The following is a 22,562-nucleotide window of genomic DNA, read 5'->3' on the forward strand; positions in this document are numbered from 1 at the left end:
TATATAACTAGGATATAACTAGGAGTGGAATTTCTGGGTCATATGGTAACTGTTTAACGTTCTGAGGAACTGCCAAATTGTTTTCTATGGTGTCTGCACCATTTTATATTCCACTAGCAATGGATAAGGCTTTGAATTTCTCCACATCCTTTCTAACAGTTATTATTGTGTTTTCCTGATAGCCAATCTCGTGGGCATGAAGTAGTATCTCATTGTAGTTTTGATTTTCATCTCATAATGACCAATAATATTGAGCATCTTTGTGCCTTTGTGCCTGTTGGCTATTTGTATATCTTCTTTTGAAAAATGTCTATTCAAATCCTTGACCCTTTTTTTTTTTTTTTTTTTTTGAGTTAGGGTCTTGTTCTTCATCCAGGCTGGAATGCAGTGGCGCAATCGTAGCTCACTGCAGCCTCAACCTCCTGGGCTCAAGGGATCCACTTGGCCTCGGCCTCCCTAGTTGCTAGGACTACAGGCATGAGCCGCTGTGCTCAGCCACATTTTTGTGTTTTTTTTTTTAGAGACAGAGTCTCGCTTTGTTGTCCAGGCTAGTCTCAAACTCCTGGGCTCAAGTGGTTCTCCCACCTTGGCCTCCCAGAGTGCTGGGATTACAGGCATGAACTGTGCCTTGTGCTTTGCCCACTTTTAAATTGCATTGTTTGTCTTGTTTTTGTTGAGCTTGAAGACTTCTTTGTATATTCTGGATACTAGACCCTTATCAGAATGTGATTTGCAAATATTTGCTCCCCTTCTATGAATTGTCTTTTCACTTTATTGATAGTGTTTGCAACACAGAAGTTTTTAATTTTGATGAAGCCCATTTTAATTATTTTTTCTTTGGTTGCTTGTGCTTTTGGTGTCATATCTGAAAAGCCATTGCCTAATTCAAGGTCAGAAATGCATCTGTTTTCTTGTAAGAATTTGATAGTTTCAGCTCTTACATTTAGGTCTTTATTCCATTTGAGTTAATTTTTATTTTTGTTTTTATTTTTTTGAGACAGGGTCTCACTCTGTTGCCCAGGCTGGAGTGTAGTGACATGCTCACGGCTCACTGCAGCCTCAACCTTCTGGGCTCAAGCAGTCCTCCCACCTCAGCCTCCCTAGAAGCTTGGACTATGGGCGTGCACCACCACCCCCTGCTAATTTTTGTATTCTTTGTAGGGATGGAGTTCTGCCATGTTGCCCAAGTTAGTCTCAAACTCCTAGGCTCAAGCAATCCACCCACCTCGGGCTCCCAAAGTGCTTGTATTACAGGCTTGAGCCACTGCATTTGGCTCATTTGAATTAGTTTTTATATATTATATGATTCTTTTGCATGTAGATATCTTGTTGTCTCAGCACCATTTGTTGAATATGGCTCTAACAAAAGCAAAAAAAAAAAAACTATTTTTCCTCACTTTATTTACCATCAATTCAGATACTTACATGTCTTGCACATTTGCGGGCACTATTAATATAAAACCAGAGTATACCATTTATAATAAGGACTTGGTCTTCCCTTGGGGGATTATGTTTAGTAGAGACTGATGATGGTATATATACATGAAATTGTTAAAATGGGTTATAATTAAGTGCTGGGGGAGTAGGGGAGAGATCAGAAGTTACCAGGAATTCAGAAGAGGGAGTGAGTCTGTGGTCAGATGGGTTCATAGAGAAGATAAGGCTATTGAGGTTAGGTGTGCTTTAGGTACAGAAAGATCGGAAATGGCCAGAACAGAGCTACTGAAGCAATCAGATGCTTTTGGTCCAAGAAATCTATGGAACACCTTTTAAACAGATTTTGAAATTTTCTTGAAGTACCAAGTCTTGCCTTAGCCTAAATTATGTTATTAGAAGTTGGAAGCCTAATTGTGTTATTGGAAGTTGGAAACACTTGATAGAAACTTTGTGCAACTGTATTTAGAGATAAGGAAAGCTTTTTTCTTATCTTTTCATTTATCTCAGTAGTTGTCATTGAACCAGACTTAATATAGTCCCTCTTCACAGTTCCCTGTGACCTTCTGGGATTTCTTTTCATAGAATTTTAGAGAAACTATTCTTGTCATCATCACTGATTACTTCCACATTGTAAATCCAGTGGCCAATTCTCAGTCCACATTTTACTTGACCTAGTAGCACATCAACACAGCTGGTTACTCCTTCTTCCTTGACACATTTTCTTCTCTTGGTTTCCCCAACATTATACTTTTCTTGAGTTTCCTCCTCCATCACAGTTAGTGCTTCAGTAGTCTTTGTTAGCCTCCTTTTCCCGTTCTATTTCTTCCCAGCCTCATAAACTTGGAGTTCTCAAGACTCAGTTCTTTTATCACTTCTCTGTGTCTGTACTGACTCCCCTGGTGATTTCATATAGTCCCATGCATTAAGTGTCATACATATATATATATATATATATGTCAGTGACTCACAAATTTGTATCTCCAGCCCTAACATTGCTGTTGAACTCCAGGTTTGTATATCTCACCAACTCCTCCACTTATGCACTGCGGTGCCTACTCAATGTCTCAAACTTAACAAGCCCCAAACTGAACTTTCTCTCTCTCCTCACCCCTCATACATGCTTAGCCTTTATTCTTTTTTGACAGGATGGGGAGTTGAGGTCTCGCTCTGTCACTCAAGCTGGAGTGTAGTGCTGTAGCCCCCTGCAGCCTAGACGTCCCAGGCTCAAGTGATCCTCACACCTCAGCTTCCCAAGTAGCTGGGACCACAGTCGTGTGTCACCATGCCCAGCTAATTTTTGTATGTTTTGTAGAGACAGGGTCTGACTCTGTTGCCCAAGGTTGGTTTCAAACTCCTGTGCTCAAGTGATCCTCCTGCCTTGGCCTCCCGAAGTGCTGACATTGTTTTTGTTTTAATTGAAGACAACTCCATCTTTCTAGTTCACCCAGGCTAGAAATCTTGGAGACATCTGTGAGTCCTTTTCTTCACTCATGTCCAGTCATGAAATCCTGGACTGAGCCAGTGTCATTTCTCATCTGGATTGCTGCCACAGCCTCTTATTTTCCTGCTCAGTTCTGGTACTCCTATTGCCAGTTAGACTGACCATATTGAAATGTTTTATCGGCCAGGCATGGTGGCTCACGCCTGTAATACGAGTACTTTGGGAGGCCGAGGCGGGAGGATTGCTTGAGCACAGAAGTTTGAGACCAGCCTGGGCAACATAATGAAGCTCTGTCTCTGCAAAAAAATACAAAAATTATCCGGTGTGGTGGTGGGCGCCTGTCATCCAAGCTACTTGGGAGGCTGAGGTAGGAGGATTGCTTGAGCACAGGAAGCAAAAGTTGCAGTGAGCCCAGATTGTGCCACTGCACTCCAGTGTGGGCAACAGAGTGAGACCCTGTCTCAAAAAAAAAAAAAAAAAAATGTTTTTTGTGGGTTTTTTTTTGTTGTTAGTTTACATGCCTTCTCTGCTCAAAACCTTGCAGTGGTCCCTTTCAGTCAAAGTAAAAGCATAAGTCTTTACAATGCCAAAGAGATCCTACCAAACCAGGACCATTATCTCTTGGACCTCTTCTTCTATTTTCCTTGGCCAGAAATCCACTTTTGACACACTGGCCTCTTTGTTGTTTGAATAGTCTAGGTGTATTTTTGCAATAGGGCTTTTCTCCCCTCAGCCTGGCATGCTTTCCACAAAGTAGCCAGCCACATGGTAATTCCTTCACTTTTTTCAAGTCTTGGCTCCAGTGTCATCTACTCAGTGAAGCCTACCATGCCAGCACTGTTTTAAAGTTGCGGTTGCTCCACCCACACACACTCCCCATCTCTCTTACCCTGCTTTTTTTCCCCAGGTAACATGTATCATCTTTTGTCTTAGTATATAATTTGCTTATTTTGTGTGTTACCTCTCTTGCCAGAAGTTAAGTTCTTGGGAAGCGATTTTTGGTTATTTTGTTTCACTGCTGTACCTGTCATATATAGTGAGTGCTCAATAAATATTGGTTAAATGAGTGGGCATCCTAGGGGTGTTGTACTCTTGGGCTCCTTGTTCAAATTCTCAGGTTCCATCCCAGACCTATTGAATGAGAAACTCTGGGGATGGGGTCCAGCTACTTTGTTTTAACTTTAAGTGATTCTGATGTAAATTAAAATTCAAGAACCTCTGCTATATAATGTTGGTTAGGATTTCAGAAACCAGGCCTGTTGCTTACAGGTGGGAATATGTAGATAGAGAGATAAATGACAAATACCATAACTGGGGTTGTTTTATCTGTCTCTTTTTCTCCCTTCTCCTTTTTTTCCTGCTATAGGAACAAAATTTGGAGGGAGGTGGCTCAGGGAAAGGATGTAAACTGTAGTAACTTTTGGTTGATCATGTGTGTCAGGGGCCTTCAAAACCACCTTTAGGTTCCAGTGATTCATTAAAAGGAGTCACATAATTCAGCATATAATCATACTCTTAGCTAAAATTTATTACAGCAAAAGGGTGTAAAGCAAAATCACCAAAGGGAAAAGACTCATGGGGCAAAAGTCCAAAGTCCAAAGTTAGGCAGTCCAGAGTTACGCAGTGGGTGCCCTGGTGACCAGCCCCCAATAAAAACCCTGGACACTGAGCTTCTAACGAGCTTCCCTGGTAGGCAACACTTAACTCTTCTCGCAAACCATGGCTGCAGGAATTAAGCATGTTCCGTGTGACTTCACGGGAGAGGACTATTGGAAGCTTTCTCCAAGCCAGGAGAAAGCCAGGTACTCACTGCCTAGCATGTATCAAAATTCTAGATTCCCAGAAGGAAAGCAGATGTTCACCATAAATCACACTGTACAACAGTTTAGGCACAATGAGCCATTCTTTTCAGCTAGGGCAGGGGTCCCCAAACTCCCGGATATGGACCAGTACCCCTCTGTGGCCTGTTAGGAACCAGGATGCACACAGCAGGAGGCAAGCGGCGGTGAACGAGCATTGCCGCCTGAGCTCCACCCGCTGTCAGATCAGTGGCAGCATTAGATTCTCATAGGAGCATGAACCCTGTTGTGAACTGCACATTCGGGGGATCTGGCTCACGTGCTCCTTATGAGAATCTAACTAATGCCTGATCTGAGGTGGAACAGTTTCATCCCGAAACCATTCCCCCCCAGCCCTCGTCCGTGGAAGAAATGTCTTCCACGAAACTGGGCCCTGGTGCCAAAAAGGTTGGGGAACACTGAGTTAGGGAATGATGGGAACACTCCCCAACTCCCAAGTTTCTATATGCCAGCCAAGAGGCGACTTTGTAAGCAGGACTTTCTAAGGGTAGTAGTCTATGACCTGCTGTGTTAACTCCTTTCTGCACATCGTGGTACCCAGGAAAGTTTGTTTTCTTCTACCTCTTTATATGGAATATGAAGCATTTGCACTAAATCATCTCTCTTGAGGAAATTTACTAACAACCAGAACGTTTTGAGATTGACTTGAACAGTGTAACTGGGTTTAATAAGTGAGTTTATTCACTTAGACGTATTTTCTCAAAAATAATACTGCCTTGACAGTATTATTCACAGCCTGTGCTGGTTTTTATAATGATAAAACTGATTGCTTTCACAGTAAAATTTTCTTATTTCCAAAAATAAAAAAATTATATCTTTCTGAGTATCCATTTGAAAAATTACGTCTATGAATGTGACCATCAGCTTCAAAGCAGATACTGATTTTTCTTCACTTTTCTTCCATCTTTCATGGTCCAAAAGGCCCATTAGAAACTTGCCATCTTTGGGTTTGCTTCAGTGAGTAACCAGTCCTTCCTTTGTTTTTTTTATAGGCCAAGATGCTGAATTATCAGGGACACTTTCACTTGTTTTGACACAGTGCTGTAAAAGAATAAAGGATACTGTTCAAAAATTGGCCTCAGACCACAAAGACATCCACAGCAGTGTTTCTCGGGTTGGAAAAGCCATTGATAAGGTATGGTATTGAAAGAAGTGTTTTGTATTTTTTAGCATAATTCTTTTTCTTCTGTCAGTACTTTGATAACTCTAGCTTTCACAAATTACTTTATGCTATTCCTGTCATGCTTGCTTTTGATAACTTTTACAGGTCTAGTTTTACTATGTTATTCTTACGAAAGTTCCTTGTTGCTATTATTTAAAAAATAAAAGCAAAATTAAAACCCTCTGCTTTTATAGCTTTGTTGTTTATCCATTTGCATACAAGACTAGAGCCCCTAGGGTCATGATAAATAAAGTTCCAAAGAAATTTTAACCCAGTATGTGGGAGTTTGTTTACCAGAAGTAACTTTTCCTAATTGGTGAGTAATTCCCTAGCTGTGACTCTGTCTCTGTTATGGGATGATTAGAATAACAGCCTTGTGTCAGTCTCCCCTGCATCATCCTAAGTGTTTTCTTCCTATGGGCGTCCCAGCTACCTTTCAATTTTGCCTTCTGTGTGAATGAGTGAGTGGGTTGGTTGCTAGGCAGTGAGGCTGGTCACTTTTATTTGATGTTTTTTTTCTTGTGACATTTTTTGAGTAAGCCATCTTTGACCTGGTGGTTGACTTATAAGCAGTTATCATTGTTAGTACCAGCTGATTTTATTCATGGAGTTCATAGTCCTATTGGGGCCTAAGAGAAGTAGTTCAAGGTTACTGTGTGATACCTCTGACTGCTTCAGACATTGGGGAGATTGTGACTGGTCAGGGTGTGTCTCTTCACACATCATAAATTTCTGGGAGGGTAGGAAGAACTTTCGAGGAGTGCCCTTTGTAGCAAAGGCATCTTCTAAACAGTCTTATGAGTTACTTAGTCTGTACTCACAAGAGTGATAGTTGTAACAGAGGTAATAGAAGCTCATTGAATCTGGAGAGTGGTTCATGTAACTCATGGGTAGACCTAACTGTTAGAAATTATCCTGTGAAAAGGCTAGGCTTGATGCTGCTTGAGTCAGAACTAAATGCTTCTAAGGCAGTACTGTTCACTGGTAGGTGTGGTATGACAAGACTGTGAGTGGCATGGGCTCAGAGGACTTGTTGTGGTAGTTGTGGCTTACAGAAGTGTTAGTGGTCTTTCAGAGAGTTCTCACCATTCCCATAGTGGTGTGAGGGGTTTGACTTGGCCAGAGAGTCGGAGGGTGGTTTTGGCAGCAGCAGAGTTCCAGCCACGTTATGTCAGTGATGGCAGTCACCAGCAAAGTCTGGGAAGGCAGACTTTGGGGAGATTGTGACTGGGAAGATTGTGGGGAGATTGAGACTTTGGGGAGACTGTGAAATGGCTTTGAGGTTGTGAAGCCTGTTTGGTAACTCCAAGAGAGTAAACACAGTTTTAGAAGTGGGTTTGGCATAAACCCTATCTGGTACTATGGTATTTGAAGTCTTCAGTTGGTTCCTGGAGTGGTTGTTGGTGTGTATGAGCTTAAGAACTGTGGGAGTGGTGGTGGGACACTTTATTTTCTTCCAGCAGCTGTATCCTTCTAGAATGTGATGGGGCACTTTAGAGATGGTCTTAATCACTGTGGGTGAAGAACCCTCAGTTCCTCTAGAGGTACAGTAACTACTGGTGGTGTCTAAGAAGATTCAGATTTTGATGTTGACAGTGACCAAGGCATCCTGGTGATTCTAAATGGCTCAAAGTTCAGAGAGAACCCCAGGAAGTTCCTGGGGACATCTGTGTGACTACCAGGCTGCCTGCAGTTATAACAGAAGGTCAGCATTTGGACAGTAGAACCAAAGGTGCTATGACAGTGAGAAGAGCTAAAGCTTCGAAGGCAGCCAGTCAGAGATTCTTGGAATAAGGGGGGATGGGCTCAGCAACTATAATTCTAGTGTGTGGGCTACTGACCAGGATCTGGAGCAGTTGGGCAAATAATTCACCGATTATGCTTTCTGCAGCTGGTAGGGTGACCATATATGCCATATATGTCCCTGTTTCCTAGTTTATGTTTGTTGTCCTGTCATGATGATCAGAACCTTCTTTTGCTGTTGTCCTGCTTGCTAATGGTGCCTGACTGAGCATGTCTTACTCCAGACCTAGCAGGTCTTTATAGCTATTCATAAGGGTTGTCAGATATTTTGACTAATCTTTAAGGCAAAACATTATCTGGATGTACTTGGTGCCAAAAATGGAAGTATCTTTTTGGAAATGGATATCAAGGGAACACATTTATATTGAATAATCTACATTCTGGCTTATTTGGGCAGGGGGATGTGTTTGAGGTAAAGATTCCTAATTACATATTTTAATGTACTCGTTGCTCTTTTGAGGACTTTTTTTTTTAATGCCCTTGGAAGTTACAAGGACTTTTTCAAGTAATTCTTATACAGTTTCTTTAAAAAAAAGCGGTGTTTTTGTTTGTTTGTTTTTGAGAAGGACTCTTGCTCTTTTGCCCAAGCTGGAGTGCAGTGGCACCATCTCAGCTCACTGCAACTCTGCCTCCCAGGTTCAAGCAATTCACCTGCCTCAGACTCCTGAGTATTGCCCAATCCAAAAAATTGTTTTATGTTCCTGTGAAAGTAGTTTTGGTTCTAGGTGACCTGGATTCTGGATTCTTCTCATCCGTCATATGAAACTGTATTATTTAGTCTGCTGGGCATGGTGGCCCACACTTGTAATCCCAGCACTTTGGGAGGCCGAGGCAGGCGGATCACCTGAGGTCAGGAGTTCGAGACTAGCTTGGCCAACATGGCAAACTCCCATCTCTACTAAAAATACAACAAAAAATTAGGCACATTCCTCTAATCCCAGTTACTCAGGAGACTGAGGCAGGAGAATCGCTTGAACCTGGGAGGTGGAGGTTGCGGTGAGTCGAGATTGCACCACTGCACTCCAGCCTGGGCAGCAGAGCGAGACTCCATCTCAAAAAAAAAAAAAAAATACATACATACTATATTATTTAGCTGACACTGAATAGTGTTTGTGGTACTGTAGTCTGCCACCACAGAGGAAAGCCTGGATCTTTTAACTCAGTTCCCTAATATCTTTCAGTACACACTCTCCCCATATTTTTGGCATCTATTTGGCCTCAGTTGAAGAGGAAGCTGTTTCCCCAATAGAAGTACCTAGACGTTGTGAATGGGCTTCTCACATACATCAGGAATTCCGTGTAGGCTGTTTCACATAAGACTCCATTGACTTGTTAAGTCCTCTAGGAGCTCTTTTAATTTGAACCTGGTAGTTGTGTAAGCTCTGGGCAGCCTGTTGTAAAGGCTGGGTGGACCTGATTGGTGGTGACCAAACAGGATAAAGCTGAATCCAGTGTGGCACAAGGCTTTTAAGAACCACACCAAACAGACCTGAGTAATAAACTGGAATGTCCATCAGCCTGTGAGTACCACTTTATGGACACATGCTCCCACCCTCACAGGGTGAGGACAAAGAAGCCAGTGGCTCCTATATGAGCAGGCTGGTTTTGAGTGAGAAACATTAGTAAATTTTAGTCATGCTCAGTGGTATTTTTCCTTTTATATTTTAATACTTATGTTTTAAAATTCCCTACCTATCATGTCTCTGAAAATGTAAGCAGAATAGAAGTTTCTGGTGGTGGTAGCCAAGATATTGTTTGACTTTTAGTTATTATGAACAGAGTCTCGCTCTGTTGCCTAGGCTGGAGTGCAGTGGCACCATCACAGCTCACTACAGCCTTGACCTCCCTGGGCTTGAGTGGTCCTCCCACCTCAGCATCCAAGTCCCAGCCAAGTAGCTGGGCATACATGCGCTTGCTACCATGCCCAGTTAATTTTTTTCATTTTTGTGTAGAGATGTGGTCTTGCAGTGTTGCCCAGGCTAGTCTTGAACTCCTGGCCTCCCAGTGTTGAGATTATTGGTGTGAGCCACTGTGCCTGGCCCATTATTTATTTTAAATAAATAATATTTGCTCTGTGACAATTTTTTTTTTTTAAGTAAAAATAATGTGTTTGGGCTGTTCTTAATTTCCTCTCCCATTTTTAGATAATCTAGAATTCAGTCCAGTTTAGGGTATTTTATTCAGTATTTTATTTAGTCAAATTGACTTTTAAAGTTTACTTCCTAAGAAAAGTCAATAAAAATGATTATTGCTTTAGACTTCTAGGTATGTGTGCATATATGTTAAATAGTACTAAAGATTTTAATATCTAAAATCTGGTGTGGTATAATTAAAAGCTGACCACATACTACATGTCCTTTATAAGATTGCTGTTTTGTATATGTAAAATAACTGGAAAAATTCTGAGGCTACATGAAAGAAGTTTGCATGGAATAGACACTGCTTATTTTAAAGTAAAGGTAGTTGCTATCTTAAATTTGCCTTGGAAGAATGGGTAAGATTTAGAGCAGCAGAACAGTGAGATGAGATTTTTCCTTGAGGCTGGGAAAGGGCAAAACAGCAACTGAGAATATGCCTGACTCATGTTTAAGATGCTTCAAGATTGACTTGATTAGAGTGACAGCTCCTGTTGGGAATAGGGAAGGGCAAATGATGGAAGGCCTGAGAGGTGTGGATTTGATCAGATGATGAAAGCAGTTGAGGATTTACTTGACCTCATTAAGTAGGATGAAAACAGACTAAGTAGTTAGTCATAGGTAGGAGGATAATAGCTATCACATATTGAGTGTTGACCGTGTTCCAGATACTGAGCTAAGTGCTTTACATACATTTATATCTATCCCATGATGCAGGGACATTATTCCCATTTTATATGTGAGGAAACTGAGACTCAATGATATGAAATAACTTACCCCAGGTATATAATTTGGAAGTAGTGGATCAAGGTTTGGAAAAAGTTTTCACTCAAGAATCTGTTCTTAAACACTGTGCTATACTAGGAAATCACTGAGGCCATTGCAGAGCTGGTAATGTTGAAGGGGAACAATAATAGTTAAAAAAATTTTTAAACCTCATTATCTAAACAGATCTTTTGCCACTGGGTGGAGTATCTACATTGGAGAGGCAAAATGCTGACTGTATTAAGGAGTGAATGGAGTAATGGTATAAAAAAATGACATATAGAATATTTTAAGATAGTTCTGGATGAGCAGTCCAGAACTGCCTTTTATGTAGGTGTGGGGTAAACAAGGTATGTGTATTGGGTAGAGAGGGACAAAAGGACTTAATATCCATTAAACTGTGCTAGCTAATCCAGTCTGCAATTGCATTTAAGTGCTTTTAAATTAATGAATATTAATATCTCTGTATGCTTTTGTGTATTTGTTTTTATTTATATTTTCTAATAAGGATTCTTTTAAATACAGAAGCAGAAGGTTTGGTGGCAACCTGACCCTCAGATTCAGGTTTGGTTAGGTTTGGCCTGGCTCTCAGATTCAGCTACTGTGTATTAAAGGTTTACTGATGGATGGATACTCATAGAGGTTTTCGTGTACATTATTTACCTTAATCTTCACCAAACACTTGTAAGGTCGAGATTATTGTCTCTAGATACAGATGTGAAAACTTAGATTTGTAAGTAACCTGCCTGAAGTCACAGAGTTGGGATTAAAACCCAGATTTTAAGACTTGGAGGAACCTTTCTCAACTGGAGTTCCTTGAGAGAATTCATATGAATTTCTCTCCTTTCCATAGAATGGTAAGAGATACATATCATCCTTGGGACAATTAATAAAATAGCCACAGAAAGGCAGATAACTGATAGTGGAGGGATAGGGATGCAAATGTGACAGAAAGGCCTGGCAGAGTGGTTCGGCACATTACTCCCTCACTTTTTTAAATAAAGCAATAACATAACAGTGTGAATCTACCGTTCTCTTAATGTTGATAACCAAAGAAGAGGTGTAAATACCGTAAGGAGAATAATGGAATGTCTACATCAAAAAATGCATCTACAAAATGCTGATTATGACACACTACCAAGTTTATTTTCCAGCTCTTGGCTTGTAAAGCACTACTATCTGGTATATGCCTAAATATGGATTATTTCGTCATAGGACAGGTGCCTCATTATCAGCTTTACTAGGTATTGTAAAATTTTCCCCTGAAGGGTTTATACCAGTTTACAGCCCTACCAAACACCTGTAACACTTCCTGCTTCCTCATTTCTCACCTATACCTGGTATTATCAGACTTTAAATGTTTAAAGATTAATCAGATGGGTGTGAAGTAGTATCTAGTTGTACTAATTTTGCCTTTCTTTGACCATCTGGAAGGTGGGGCATCTTCTCATGTTTAACATCAGGAATTTCCCATTTGTGCATTTCATGTTCTTCTGTCCATTTTTTCTGTTAAGTTGTCTTTCTTATTGAGAGACGTGTGTTTGTTTCAAACTCTTCTGAATACTAATCTTGTGTGGTTTGTATGTGAAGTAGCTATCGTCTGTTAGTCTGAGGGGAACCAGAATGCAGGTCTTCTTACTCTGTTAAGTATCCTTTGCTGTCTGCCTCTCACTGCTAAACCAGATTAACTGGATGCTTAAAGGGAAATTAATTCTTGATAGGTGCAACAATGGCACATTGTTGGTTCATACACTAATTCTTCTTCAAAGTAGTTGGAGAAGTTTCAAAATACATGTTAATACTATTAGGGAATTGGTACTTAGGAATTAAATACTGAGTTTTATATATATATTGTGACCACTGTCTGCTCAGTCATTATAATTTTATAAAATATATTTGAGAAACGAATTGGTTTTTGACGGTAAACAGTGAAAGCCATTTCTGATTGATTTATGTGTTCATGATACGGCCACAGAGGTAGGGTGGCGTGTTTAGATCTCACATTTTCATAATGATGTTGTATCAAAGTTATTTACTCCTCTTCTGCCTCAGCTTCTAGATTTAGTATGTCCTGGATTTCTCCTTCCAAGTCAGAACATCCTCTCCGGATGGACACACCCTTGGATGTGTGCTTTTTTGCTTTTGGTTCTTGTTTGGATCCTTTCTTCCCAATTAAGAACAGGATGCCAAAGCTTTTCTTTGCTTAAAAAATATGAAAAGAAAAAGTATAGTAAGACAGAAGATGTTAATTATAGATGGTATTTCTCTTCATTAGCCACCTCTTGGCTGGTTTGCAGTGCTGTGGATTTTCTGGGCAGCCATGCAAACGAGTTTGGTTACCTAGCAACAGAAACTGGAACTAATGCTGGCTCTGATGCAACAGTAAGAACCTGCAGTTATAACAAAAGGAGTTTGACACTGTATTGCATTTCCTCAACCTCTATACATTTTATAATCTTAGCTTTAATTTTTAATGCATGTGACCAGAAAATAAGCTATGGAAGTTTACTTATCTACCTCAGTAGTTTATAATGGAAAATCAGAATGGTAGAAGGGGAGCTCAGAAGTGTCCAGAAAACAATCGAATGCATTGCTCATTCATGCTTCTTTTCCAAGAGCAGCAAATAAGTCATGAGCTTGAATGTAGTTAGATTTTGAGTGTAAAGGTGTTTGACTTTTCTTACCTATGTAGTAGTGACCATAGTAAGCCTTAAGAAAATAGAGATACACATAGGGCATCATTGTAAAACTTTGTAGCAAACCCAAAGAAAATTGTTTAAATATTAGACTTTTTTTGTAATTTTCTAGGTGATGAATATTTACTTTTAATATGTATATTAAGGAAAGAATTCAAGGGATTATTTTGTTTGATCTGAGCAAATACTGTCAGATGGTAGCTTATTAAAATTCTGACCTAATATATATACTACCAGATAAAATTGTTTCAACATGATCTGTGCTTTGAGCTGACCAGCGTGTCTTCCAGCGTTGTTTTATTTTATTTTTCCCTAAGGAATAGGCACTAATTTGTTGTTTGGGGAAAAATCATTAAATGAATAAGCAGAAACCTGAAGGTTGTATTTGGATTTAATGCAGTTGATAAGTTAGGGAGAGAACTTTCTTAATTAATCTCTTGATTCTTTGCTTATACTGTACATTTAGACATTTAGAGAGTTATGGGCAGGTTCCTGAGTTTGTAATAAACTGTCATCTTCAGATCTTTAGAAACCCATTCCTTTATGCATTTGAATGGCCCTTTGGGAAGTAGAATTTGGGAGAGAATAGCACTGATCAGCCTCTGAGCCTCTATTCCAGAAGAGACAGAAAGCAGTACCATCTCCAGTATTCTAGTTGTCATAGACAGCATAAAGATAAAATAATTTACTTAAAAATACTGATGAACTGTTATAAAATTAGCTCTCAACAGGCAGAATCTGATAAATAGAAATTAAACAGGATAATCTTGTACAAGCAGTTGTGGTTCTTCAGTGCTAGGTAACAGTTTTTTCATTATATGCATGGATGCTGTTGCTTTAGCATCTAGGTACTTTGTATTATTTCTTTTTCTTTCTTTTTTTTTTTGAGATGGAGTCTTGCTCTGTCTCTCAGGCTGGAGTGCAATGGCATGATCTAGGCTCACCGCAACCTCTGCCTCCCTGGGTTCAAGCGATTCTCCTTCCTCAGCCTCCCAAGTAGATGGGATCACAGGCACCCGCCACCACGCCCTGCTAATTTTGTATTTTTAGTAGAGACGAGGTTTCACCATGTTGGCCAGGTTGGTCTTGAACTCCCGACTTCAGGTGATCCTTCCACCTCAGCCTCCCAAAGTGCTGGGATTACAGGAGTGAGCCACCATGCCCACCTCGTTATTTCTATTCTTTAGGTTAAATACTTCGCTAAGAAAAATGTCTGTGAAAAGAAAATGAATAAAAATTAAGACTGACAACACTCTTGGTTTTTTTTGTGTTTGTTTTGTCTTGAGTGATTCCAAACCTTAATGTATGTATTCAGTTTTAGGCTACTGTTTTCACATCTAGAAATAGGGTAGATAGCTCTTTTTAGGGAGAAAAATGTGCTTAATTTTGGAGAAAAGCACTCCTGCATTGTGACTGTAAATAGTGGATTGTTTGCAGTTGCTGTTGCTGGTTACTTACTACCTGTTCTTGTACATCATGTAAAATAATTGTGTATTGGTTGGACTGTATATTTAAGCAGTGGTTGACCAGGATTGCAATTTTAGTTAAATCTAAATGGCCTTGTCTAGTTAAGTTTATATATTTTTAAAAAGAAATGCAAAACATTTATTAGGGAGCAATGCCTATGAAAAATAAAGGGTGCTGAAGTGGAATTAGGCTGGGAAAGCTTTCACACTGTGATGTACGTTTGCTCTTCTTTCACTCTTGATGTTTCATGTTCCTTCTGGTGTCATTTTCTTCTGTCTGAAGACTTTAGCAGTGCTTTTAGAGCAAGTCTGATGGCAGTAAATTCAGTTTCTCTCCGTCTGAGAATGTCTTTATTTCATCTTCATTCCTGAAGGATATTTTCATGGGATATAGAATTCTAGGATGACAGTTATTTTCTTTCAGTACTTGACAAATGTCATGCCACTTCTTTCTGGCCTCCATAGTTTCTGTTGAGAAATCTGTAGTCATTTGAATCATGGTTCCCCTGTAAGTAACATGTCACCTTTCTCTGGCTGCCTGCAAGATTTTTTGCTTTATCTTTAGTTTTAACAGTTTAAATGTGAGATGTTTGGGTCAGATTTCTTTTAATTTGTCCATGTTGGAGTTCACTGACTTTCTAGAATCTGTAGATTTATGTCTTTTGCTAAACTTGGGAAATACTCTTCAACTATTTTTTTCTATACCATACTGTTTCTCTTCTCCTAGTATTCTGATGACACACACGCTAGATCTTTTGTAATTTTCCCACAGGTCCCTGAAGCTCTGTTTTGTTTTTTTTTGTTTTTGTTTTTTTTTTTAACTGGTGTTCAGATTGGATGAATTCTATTGATCTTCACTGACTTTTTGCACTGCCACTTTGCTTCTGCTGTTGAAAAATGCATCCAATGAATTTTTTATTTTGGTTACTGTATCGGCTTTTTCCTTGCTAAGTCTCTCCCTTTGTTTCAAGATTGTTTGTATTTTTATAATAACTACTCTAAAGTTTTGGATGGTTCCAGCATCTCTGTCATATTGGCATTGGTGTCTGTTGACCATCTTTTTCCATGTGAGTTGAGATTTTCTTGGTTCTTTGTATGCCAAGTAATTTTGCAGTATCTTGAACATTTTGAATATGTGTTATAGTACTCTGGGTCTTGTTTAAGTTCTGTGGAGAATGTTGGTATTTTTGTTTTAGCTGGCAATCAACCTTGTTGGATTCAGGCCACAAGTTCTAACCAGTCTTTTCTGGGTTGTAGTTTCAATGTTAGTTTTGTTTCTAAAGCCATTACAGTTATTTAGATTTGTCCTGTGTGTGTACCACCTGGTAGCCAATATGGGACCTAGGAATTAGGTCTATTCCCTAGTTCAGTTTTCAAAATCTGTAGTATGCTGTTTAGAGTCAGGACCATGCATGTATAGCTCAAAGGCAAACCCAGAGGTGTACCTAAACCCCTGTCTTAACTACTTGGCCATGCCCCCACAACCACTTTCAGCCTCAATACTGCAGTTGTTGGGATGTGCCATGGATTATTATATTGATAGGCATATGTGTTTTTTCTCCTTTTTTCCCCTCCCATTATAGACAGTGCTGCAGTGAGCATGCTTTTACAGGTCATCATTGCATTCCTCTAAAAATATTGCTGCATATAATGCCTAGGAATCAGTTCATTCGCTTGATTTTATTTTATTCATGGACACCATTATTAAATCTACTTTAAAAAATATTATCTAAAATTATACCTATTTACTCTTCTAGCACGACAAGTTTTAGAAAGGAGCAGTGGAAAAATTCCTTCCTATGGTATGCTATAAATTGCAGTTGGGTACTTATTGGGGTATCTCAGACTGAAACAAAGACCATTTTTTTCCTGTTAAGTGGGGTGAAAATAATCTATTTATGATTCTCTTTCTCTTTTTTTTCCCCAGAATTTTGATTCTGACATTAGCAGTGTGGGAATAGATGGCTGCTGGCAGGCAGACAGCCAAAGGCTTCTCAATGAGGTGATGGTGGAGCACTTCTTTCGACAAGGAATGCTGGATGTAGCTGAGGAGCTCTGTCAGGTAACAGTGTGCCAACTGGGAGGATATGAAAAAGAAACAAGGGAACTCCTTGGAGTTTACAGTATTTGCAGGATGGGGTTTTGAGTCTTCCTCTAGCTATAGATAGATTTTTAATATTTAAATTATCAGAGGTGACCTCATTTTACTAGGCATATTTTGAGGAATTTTTTAAGTGGCAAAAATTATAGTTCTAGAACTTGTTATCCAGATCGTTTTTTTCTTGTTCCCGTCCCAGAAGGTTAGTCCCAGTTCATGAATCAAAGGGCTCAGAAGCGATATTCTTTCTTTATTTCCATTTTTGATAGAGAAGGTTAGTATAGCAGATAAGAGGAAAGGGACAAAAACATTGATGTTTGTTCTTCTGTTCTAGCCCAGCTTAAACGATTTTATCAAATGAATTTCCAACCAAAATTTTTTACTTCGCATTAGCAGCATTTGTCTTTTATTTCTATCACACGAGTTAGAACTCTAGAACAGTTTACAAATACCATGTAGTCATAATAGTAGCAGCTGCCATATATTGAGTGCTTACCTTAAGCCAAGCCCCACCTTTATTCCTTGCTGCAATCCCATGAAGTACAAATTATTGTTTCCATTCTACAGATGAAAAATCTAAGGTCTGGAGAAGTAAGTTGCCCGAGGCCTTAACAGGTTCTTTTTGAAAGAACTGGGATTCAGTTCCTGATTGATGTCTTCACACTCCGTTCTAAGCCACCATGTGCTGTTGCATTTTTGTTTAGAAACATGAAGGACCGAAAGAATTAAATAGTTTAAAATCAGTCTGTAAACCAAACCTCTAATCTAAGCCTTTTCTATTTTAAACAATTCAGATAAATGATAACTCGGTTTTTCTCTGTACCTTACAGGGATTTTGTGTATGTCTCCATGTAATTTCCTGCAGTAAACTGTCATTGAAGATTGTTTGCTTTTAAGTAACAAAAGACCCACAATTACAGTGGCTTAAGCAAAAGTGAAGTTTTTTTCTTGCACAGAAATCGGTAGTAAGACGTCCACAGCATGTTTGGTAGCTCTGCATCGTGAAACTCTTAGGGACTTAGCACCTTGTACCTCTGTTATTCCCAGGGTGTCTCCTGTCTTCAGGGTCCAGGATAGCAGCCACAGCTCCAGCCATACATTTGTATCCCAGGAAGGGGCAGAGTGCATATTTATATTTCACTGGTCAGAACTTAACTTCTTACAAAGCCATACCGAGCTTTATTCTATTTGCTTATGTACCCTGCTGAAATTTGGGGATTCTACTATGGAAAAGAGGGGAAGAATGGTACTAGGGGTCAGTCACAGTCTCTACTATAGGGAATTATCTTTAATGGCTTGCCCCATATTTTACAATCTAGAATATACTTTTACCACTAGCTCCTTACCCTGATTACTGCTAACAAAAGTTCTTTCTTTCTTTCTTTTTTCCAGGAATCTGGTCTTTCTGTAGACCCAAGTCAGAAGGAACCATTTGTGGAGTTAAATAGAATATTAGAGGCATTAAAGGTCAGAGTTCTGAGACCTGCTCTGGAGTGAGTATTGAGTTTGCTTTCTTTTGAGTGCTCTGAGAACTCTCTGTAAGAAAACTCAATCAGAAAACACAGTAGAGATTTTTAGATATATTTGTCTTACCTGTGGTAGACTTCAGAGAAATCAAAGGAGAATTATTTTATTTATTTCGGCTAAGTGAAATATGGGGGGTGTGCAATATGAGAAAATGGTTGGAGCCTATTTCACTTATCAGTTGGTCTGAATTCCCATGAGAGAAAAGGGTTTTCTGTTTCCAGGCTACACCACCACTTTGTGTGGGCTGACATTACAACAAGCACTATTGTTCAGCCAGTGCAAGTTTGATATTTAAGCTTCCATAATGTGCTGGGTTTTGCTGGGTTTTATGCTAGCATTCTAGGTGGTGTGGATGAAGAGAACAAATATTTTTATAAAGGTACTCTATTCTTAATTACTGTGGATTTTGGTAATTGACCATGAACCTCTCATTGATAAGAATTGTCTGAAATTACTGAGTAAGCTATAATAAATATTATTCTAGAGCAGGGTCAGCAAGCTTTTCCATAAAGGACCAAGTAGGAAATATTTTAGGCTTTTCAGTCCACATAAGGTCTCTGTCGCATATTCTTCATTTTATTTTACAACCCTTTAAAAATTAAAAAACCCATTCTTGGCCATCTGCTATACAAAACAGGCAGCAAGCTGTATGTGGCCTGTGCCATAGTTTGCTGGCCCCAGTCCTAAAATTTTTTACTGTGAGGATTACCAGGTTATTTGTAATAAATAGCTCATGAAATAAGGGAAAGAAACTGGATTATAGAAGCAGTGATTTGTTGTGAGGTTATACCTTTGGAATCCTGGTATTTTAAAACCAGAAAAATTAACCATCAGTGTTACGGGGTTAGTTGGGAAGTTGACTTTTATAAATGTACACTTTTTCCCTTAAAATTTAGTTCCACTAACCCATTTAATTCTTCATAGCTTAGATTTTTCTTTCTGATCATTTCTCAGTTCTTTTTCCTTTTTGAGACAGGGTCTCCGTGTCATCCAGGCTGGAGTGCAGTGGCATAATCATGGCTCACTACAGCCCCAACCCCCCAACCTCCCACCTTAGCCTCCCGAGTAGTTGGGACTACAGGACTGTGCCGTTACGCCCAGCTAATTTAAAAAAAAAATTTTTTTTGTAGAGACAGGATCTCACTATGTTACCCAGGCTGGTTTCGAACTCCTGGGCTCAAGCGATTCTCCCACCTCGGCTTCCCAAAGTGCTGGAATTACAGACTTGAGCCACTGTACTCGGCCATTTCTCAGTTCTGAGAAAATTTGTATAGTTCTAAAACCAGCGCAGATGACTAGATAGAAATTCCTGTATAAATTTATATAAAATTCTTGTATAAATTATAATAGATCTCACTTAAGAACTGTACCTCTGTGCAAGATGCATATTACCTTTGTAGAATTTGTTTAAGCAAATTTCAGATTGTGACACATCTGGGAGATAAATTCAACCAAATACCTCTAACACCTCTTAAACAAAATATGGCAACAACTACTTTTTTTTTGTCCCCCCCAGAGAGACAGAGTCTTGCTCTGTGGCCCAGGCTGGAGTGCAGTGGGTTGATCGTAGCTCACTGCACCCTCCCAAACTCCTGGGCTTAAGTAATCCTCCTGCCCCAGCCTCCTGAGTAGCTAAGACTACAGGTGCACACTGCCACACCTGGCTAATTTTTAAACATTTTATAGAGAGAGGATTTCTCTATCTCGCTTAGGCTGGTCTCAAACTGCTGGCCTCAAGTGATCCTCCTGGAGGGTCAGCTGCCCAAAGTACTGGAATTATAGGCATGGGCCAATGTGCCCAAGAAAGCCTACATACATATGAACATGTAATGGGTTTCCCAGTTGTTTTGTAGTGATTAGCAAATAATATTTGGGTTGTTATTCAAGGTAATATTCACTTATCTATGCGTTTCTTATGTTTTTTCATTAAACTTTTTTCATATATGCTAGTCATGTACATACTATGACTATATCTATAGTCACTGGCACATAGTATTTGCTACCCTAGCCTTCAGAGTACTCCAGACTTTTCTCCTAAGACCCTTTTTAACTTTGTGCATATATAAGATATGTTTCTTATTGATAAGCATGTTATGTATATTGATTATTTCTGTAAATTTTGTCTATTATTTGTTTCCTTAAGACAATTCCTCTCAGGCAGAGAGAGGACTTGTTCCGTAAGTAAAAATTTTCTCATTTCATGTTTCTGGGAATAGTGTTTAATATCAGCATGAGGGAATGTAGTGGTAATTATAGTTAACTCTTCTTGAGTGGTTATTATATGCCTAGCTAAAGGCCATTGAGGGCCTAGGGGAATGGTGGTATTGTGGAGAGAAGTGGCAGAACAACACCTGATTACATAGATCTAATCAGGACCTTGCCTGCTCCTGTGTTCCCTGCCCTTGTACCTCTGAGTTTGTACAGATTTTCCCCCTTATCCAGATTTCTTTTATGCCCACCCAGATTGTTTTATTTGCTTTTTGAATTTCTCTTGGTGCCTAGAGTAGTGCTTACCTCATAGTAGGCCCTCAATGAATAACAGTAATCCGCAGGAGAATTTAGAGCAAACTTGTCATCCTCTTTCATGGTGGCAGATAGAAAGCCAAAAATAGTGTTGTGTTAACGAGAGAATAGTAACTTAATACAACAAGGTGGGGGAAATATTAGAAAAAATAGAAACTGTCCTTGTAGCTATGGCATTATTAACATCATATTGAAAGAAAGCACTATCTTTAGGGGAAGCTGCTTGGTTGCCTTCCTAAACGTGTCTCAAATAGTAATACTACCTTGCTGGATTTGCCACAGTCTAGTATCTGACTTTCAGCCTTGCAGACTTGGAAACTTGTTTTTGGTGTCCTTATTTTTTTTTTTTTTTTTTTTTGAGATGGAGTCTCGCTCCATCACCAGGCTGGAGTGCAGTGGCGCGATCTCGGCTCACTGCAACCTCCGCTTCCCAGGTTCAAGCAATTCTCCTGCCTCAGCCTCCCGAGTAGCTGGGATTACAGGCTCGTGCCACCACGCCCAGCTAATTTTTCTATTTTTAGTAGAGATGGGGTTTCACCATGTTGGTCAGGCTGGTCACTATCTCGTGACCTCGTGATCCACCCGCCTCGGCCTCCCAAAGTGCTGTGATTACAGGCATGAGCCACTGCGCCCGGCCCCTTATTTTGTTTTGTTTTCGCTAAGAACAGGCCTTTAAAAAACGATAAAAACCTGAATTGCTAAGCTGCGTGTATAGTTTGGATTATTAGTGGCTGTGAAACTAGCTTGTGGTAGGCAGGTCCATGTGGAAGGCACATGAGCTTGCTAAGCCTAGAGTTGGAATAAGAGGAGATTGTTCTAGAAAATGTTCAAAGTTCTCAGGCTGAAATGTCCTGATGCCATTATCTCCACCATGGAGGTTGTGTTGCAGAGCCTTTGGGCGGTTCAGACTTCATTCACTGACTCCTTTTCTCAAAATTGTCCTTGGCTTGCCTTGGTTGAGTTTTGAGTCAGCATTAAGTATCCCAATAGGTAATAAATAAGAGTACAAAATCAAAAGGCACAACAAAGTAAAAATACAGTGAAAAGTAAATCTCCCCACCTTTGCCTTCTAATCACAGTTACTCTCCAAACAGGCAGCCACCATTAACTGTATTATGTATATGTACATTTTTATGCACAAGTGGTTGCATACTATACACAGTGTTCTGCTTTTTACTTGAAAAATTTTGAAGTATTTGCCTATATCAGAACATTTAGAACTATCTTTTTTTTTTTTTGGTGGCTGCTTAGTGTTCTCTTTTAGGGATTATACCTTAATTTTATTTAACCAGTTCCTATGGATAGACATTTGTAGTTTCCGATCTTTTGCTTTATAAGTGATGCAGCATTGAATATCCATTGCACATTATTTTGAACATGCCTGCTAGATATGTAGGGAACATTTCTAGAATATTGGGTTAAGGTACATTTAAAATTTGGATTGATCTTACCACATTTCTCTCTATAAAGGTTGCCCTGAAATACAACCCTACCACAAAATAGCAAAGATCATTTCACATCCTTGCTGTCACAGCTGATTTTCCTTCCATTAAAAACAAAAACAAAAAACTTTGTGAGCCTGATAACTGATAGGTATGTGTGGTAGGGGAAGAATGACATGTCATATTTTTAGTTTACATTTATCATATG

General features: G+C 39.4%; 1 protein-coding gene across 1 annotated transcript in view; it reads left to right on the forward strand.

Moving 5' to 3' along the window:
* RMND5A (required for meiotic nuclear division 5 homolog A) overlaps positions 1 to 22,562 on the forward strand; it is a 59,181-nt gene that overhangs the window by 14,995 nt on the left and 21,624 nt on the right. Inside the window, exons 2-4 of the mRNA XM_032177115.2 lie at positions 5,730 to 5,872; positions 16,692 to 16,826; positions 18,255 to 18,355. Coding sequence (XP_032033006.1) covers positions 5,730 to 5,872; positions 16,692 to 16,826; positions 18,255 to 18,355 — 379 coding nt within the window. The remainder of the gene's footprint in view (positions 1 to 5,729; positions 5,873 to 16,691; positions 16,827 to 18,254; positions 18,356 to 22,562) is intronic.

Source organism: Hylobates moloch, unplaced genomic scaffold (genome assembly GCF_009828535.3).
Source record: "Hylobates moloch isolate HMO894 unplaced genomic scaffold, HMol_V3 SCAFFOLD_15, whole genome shotgun sequence".
NCBI lineage: Eukaryota > Metazoa > Chordata > Mammalia > Primates > Hylobatidae > Hylobates > Hylobates moloch.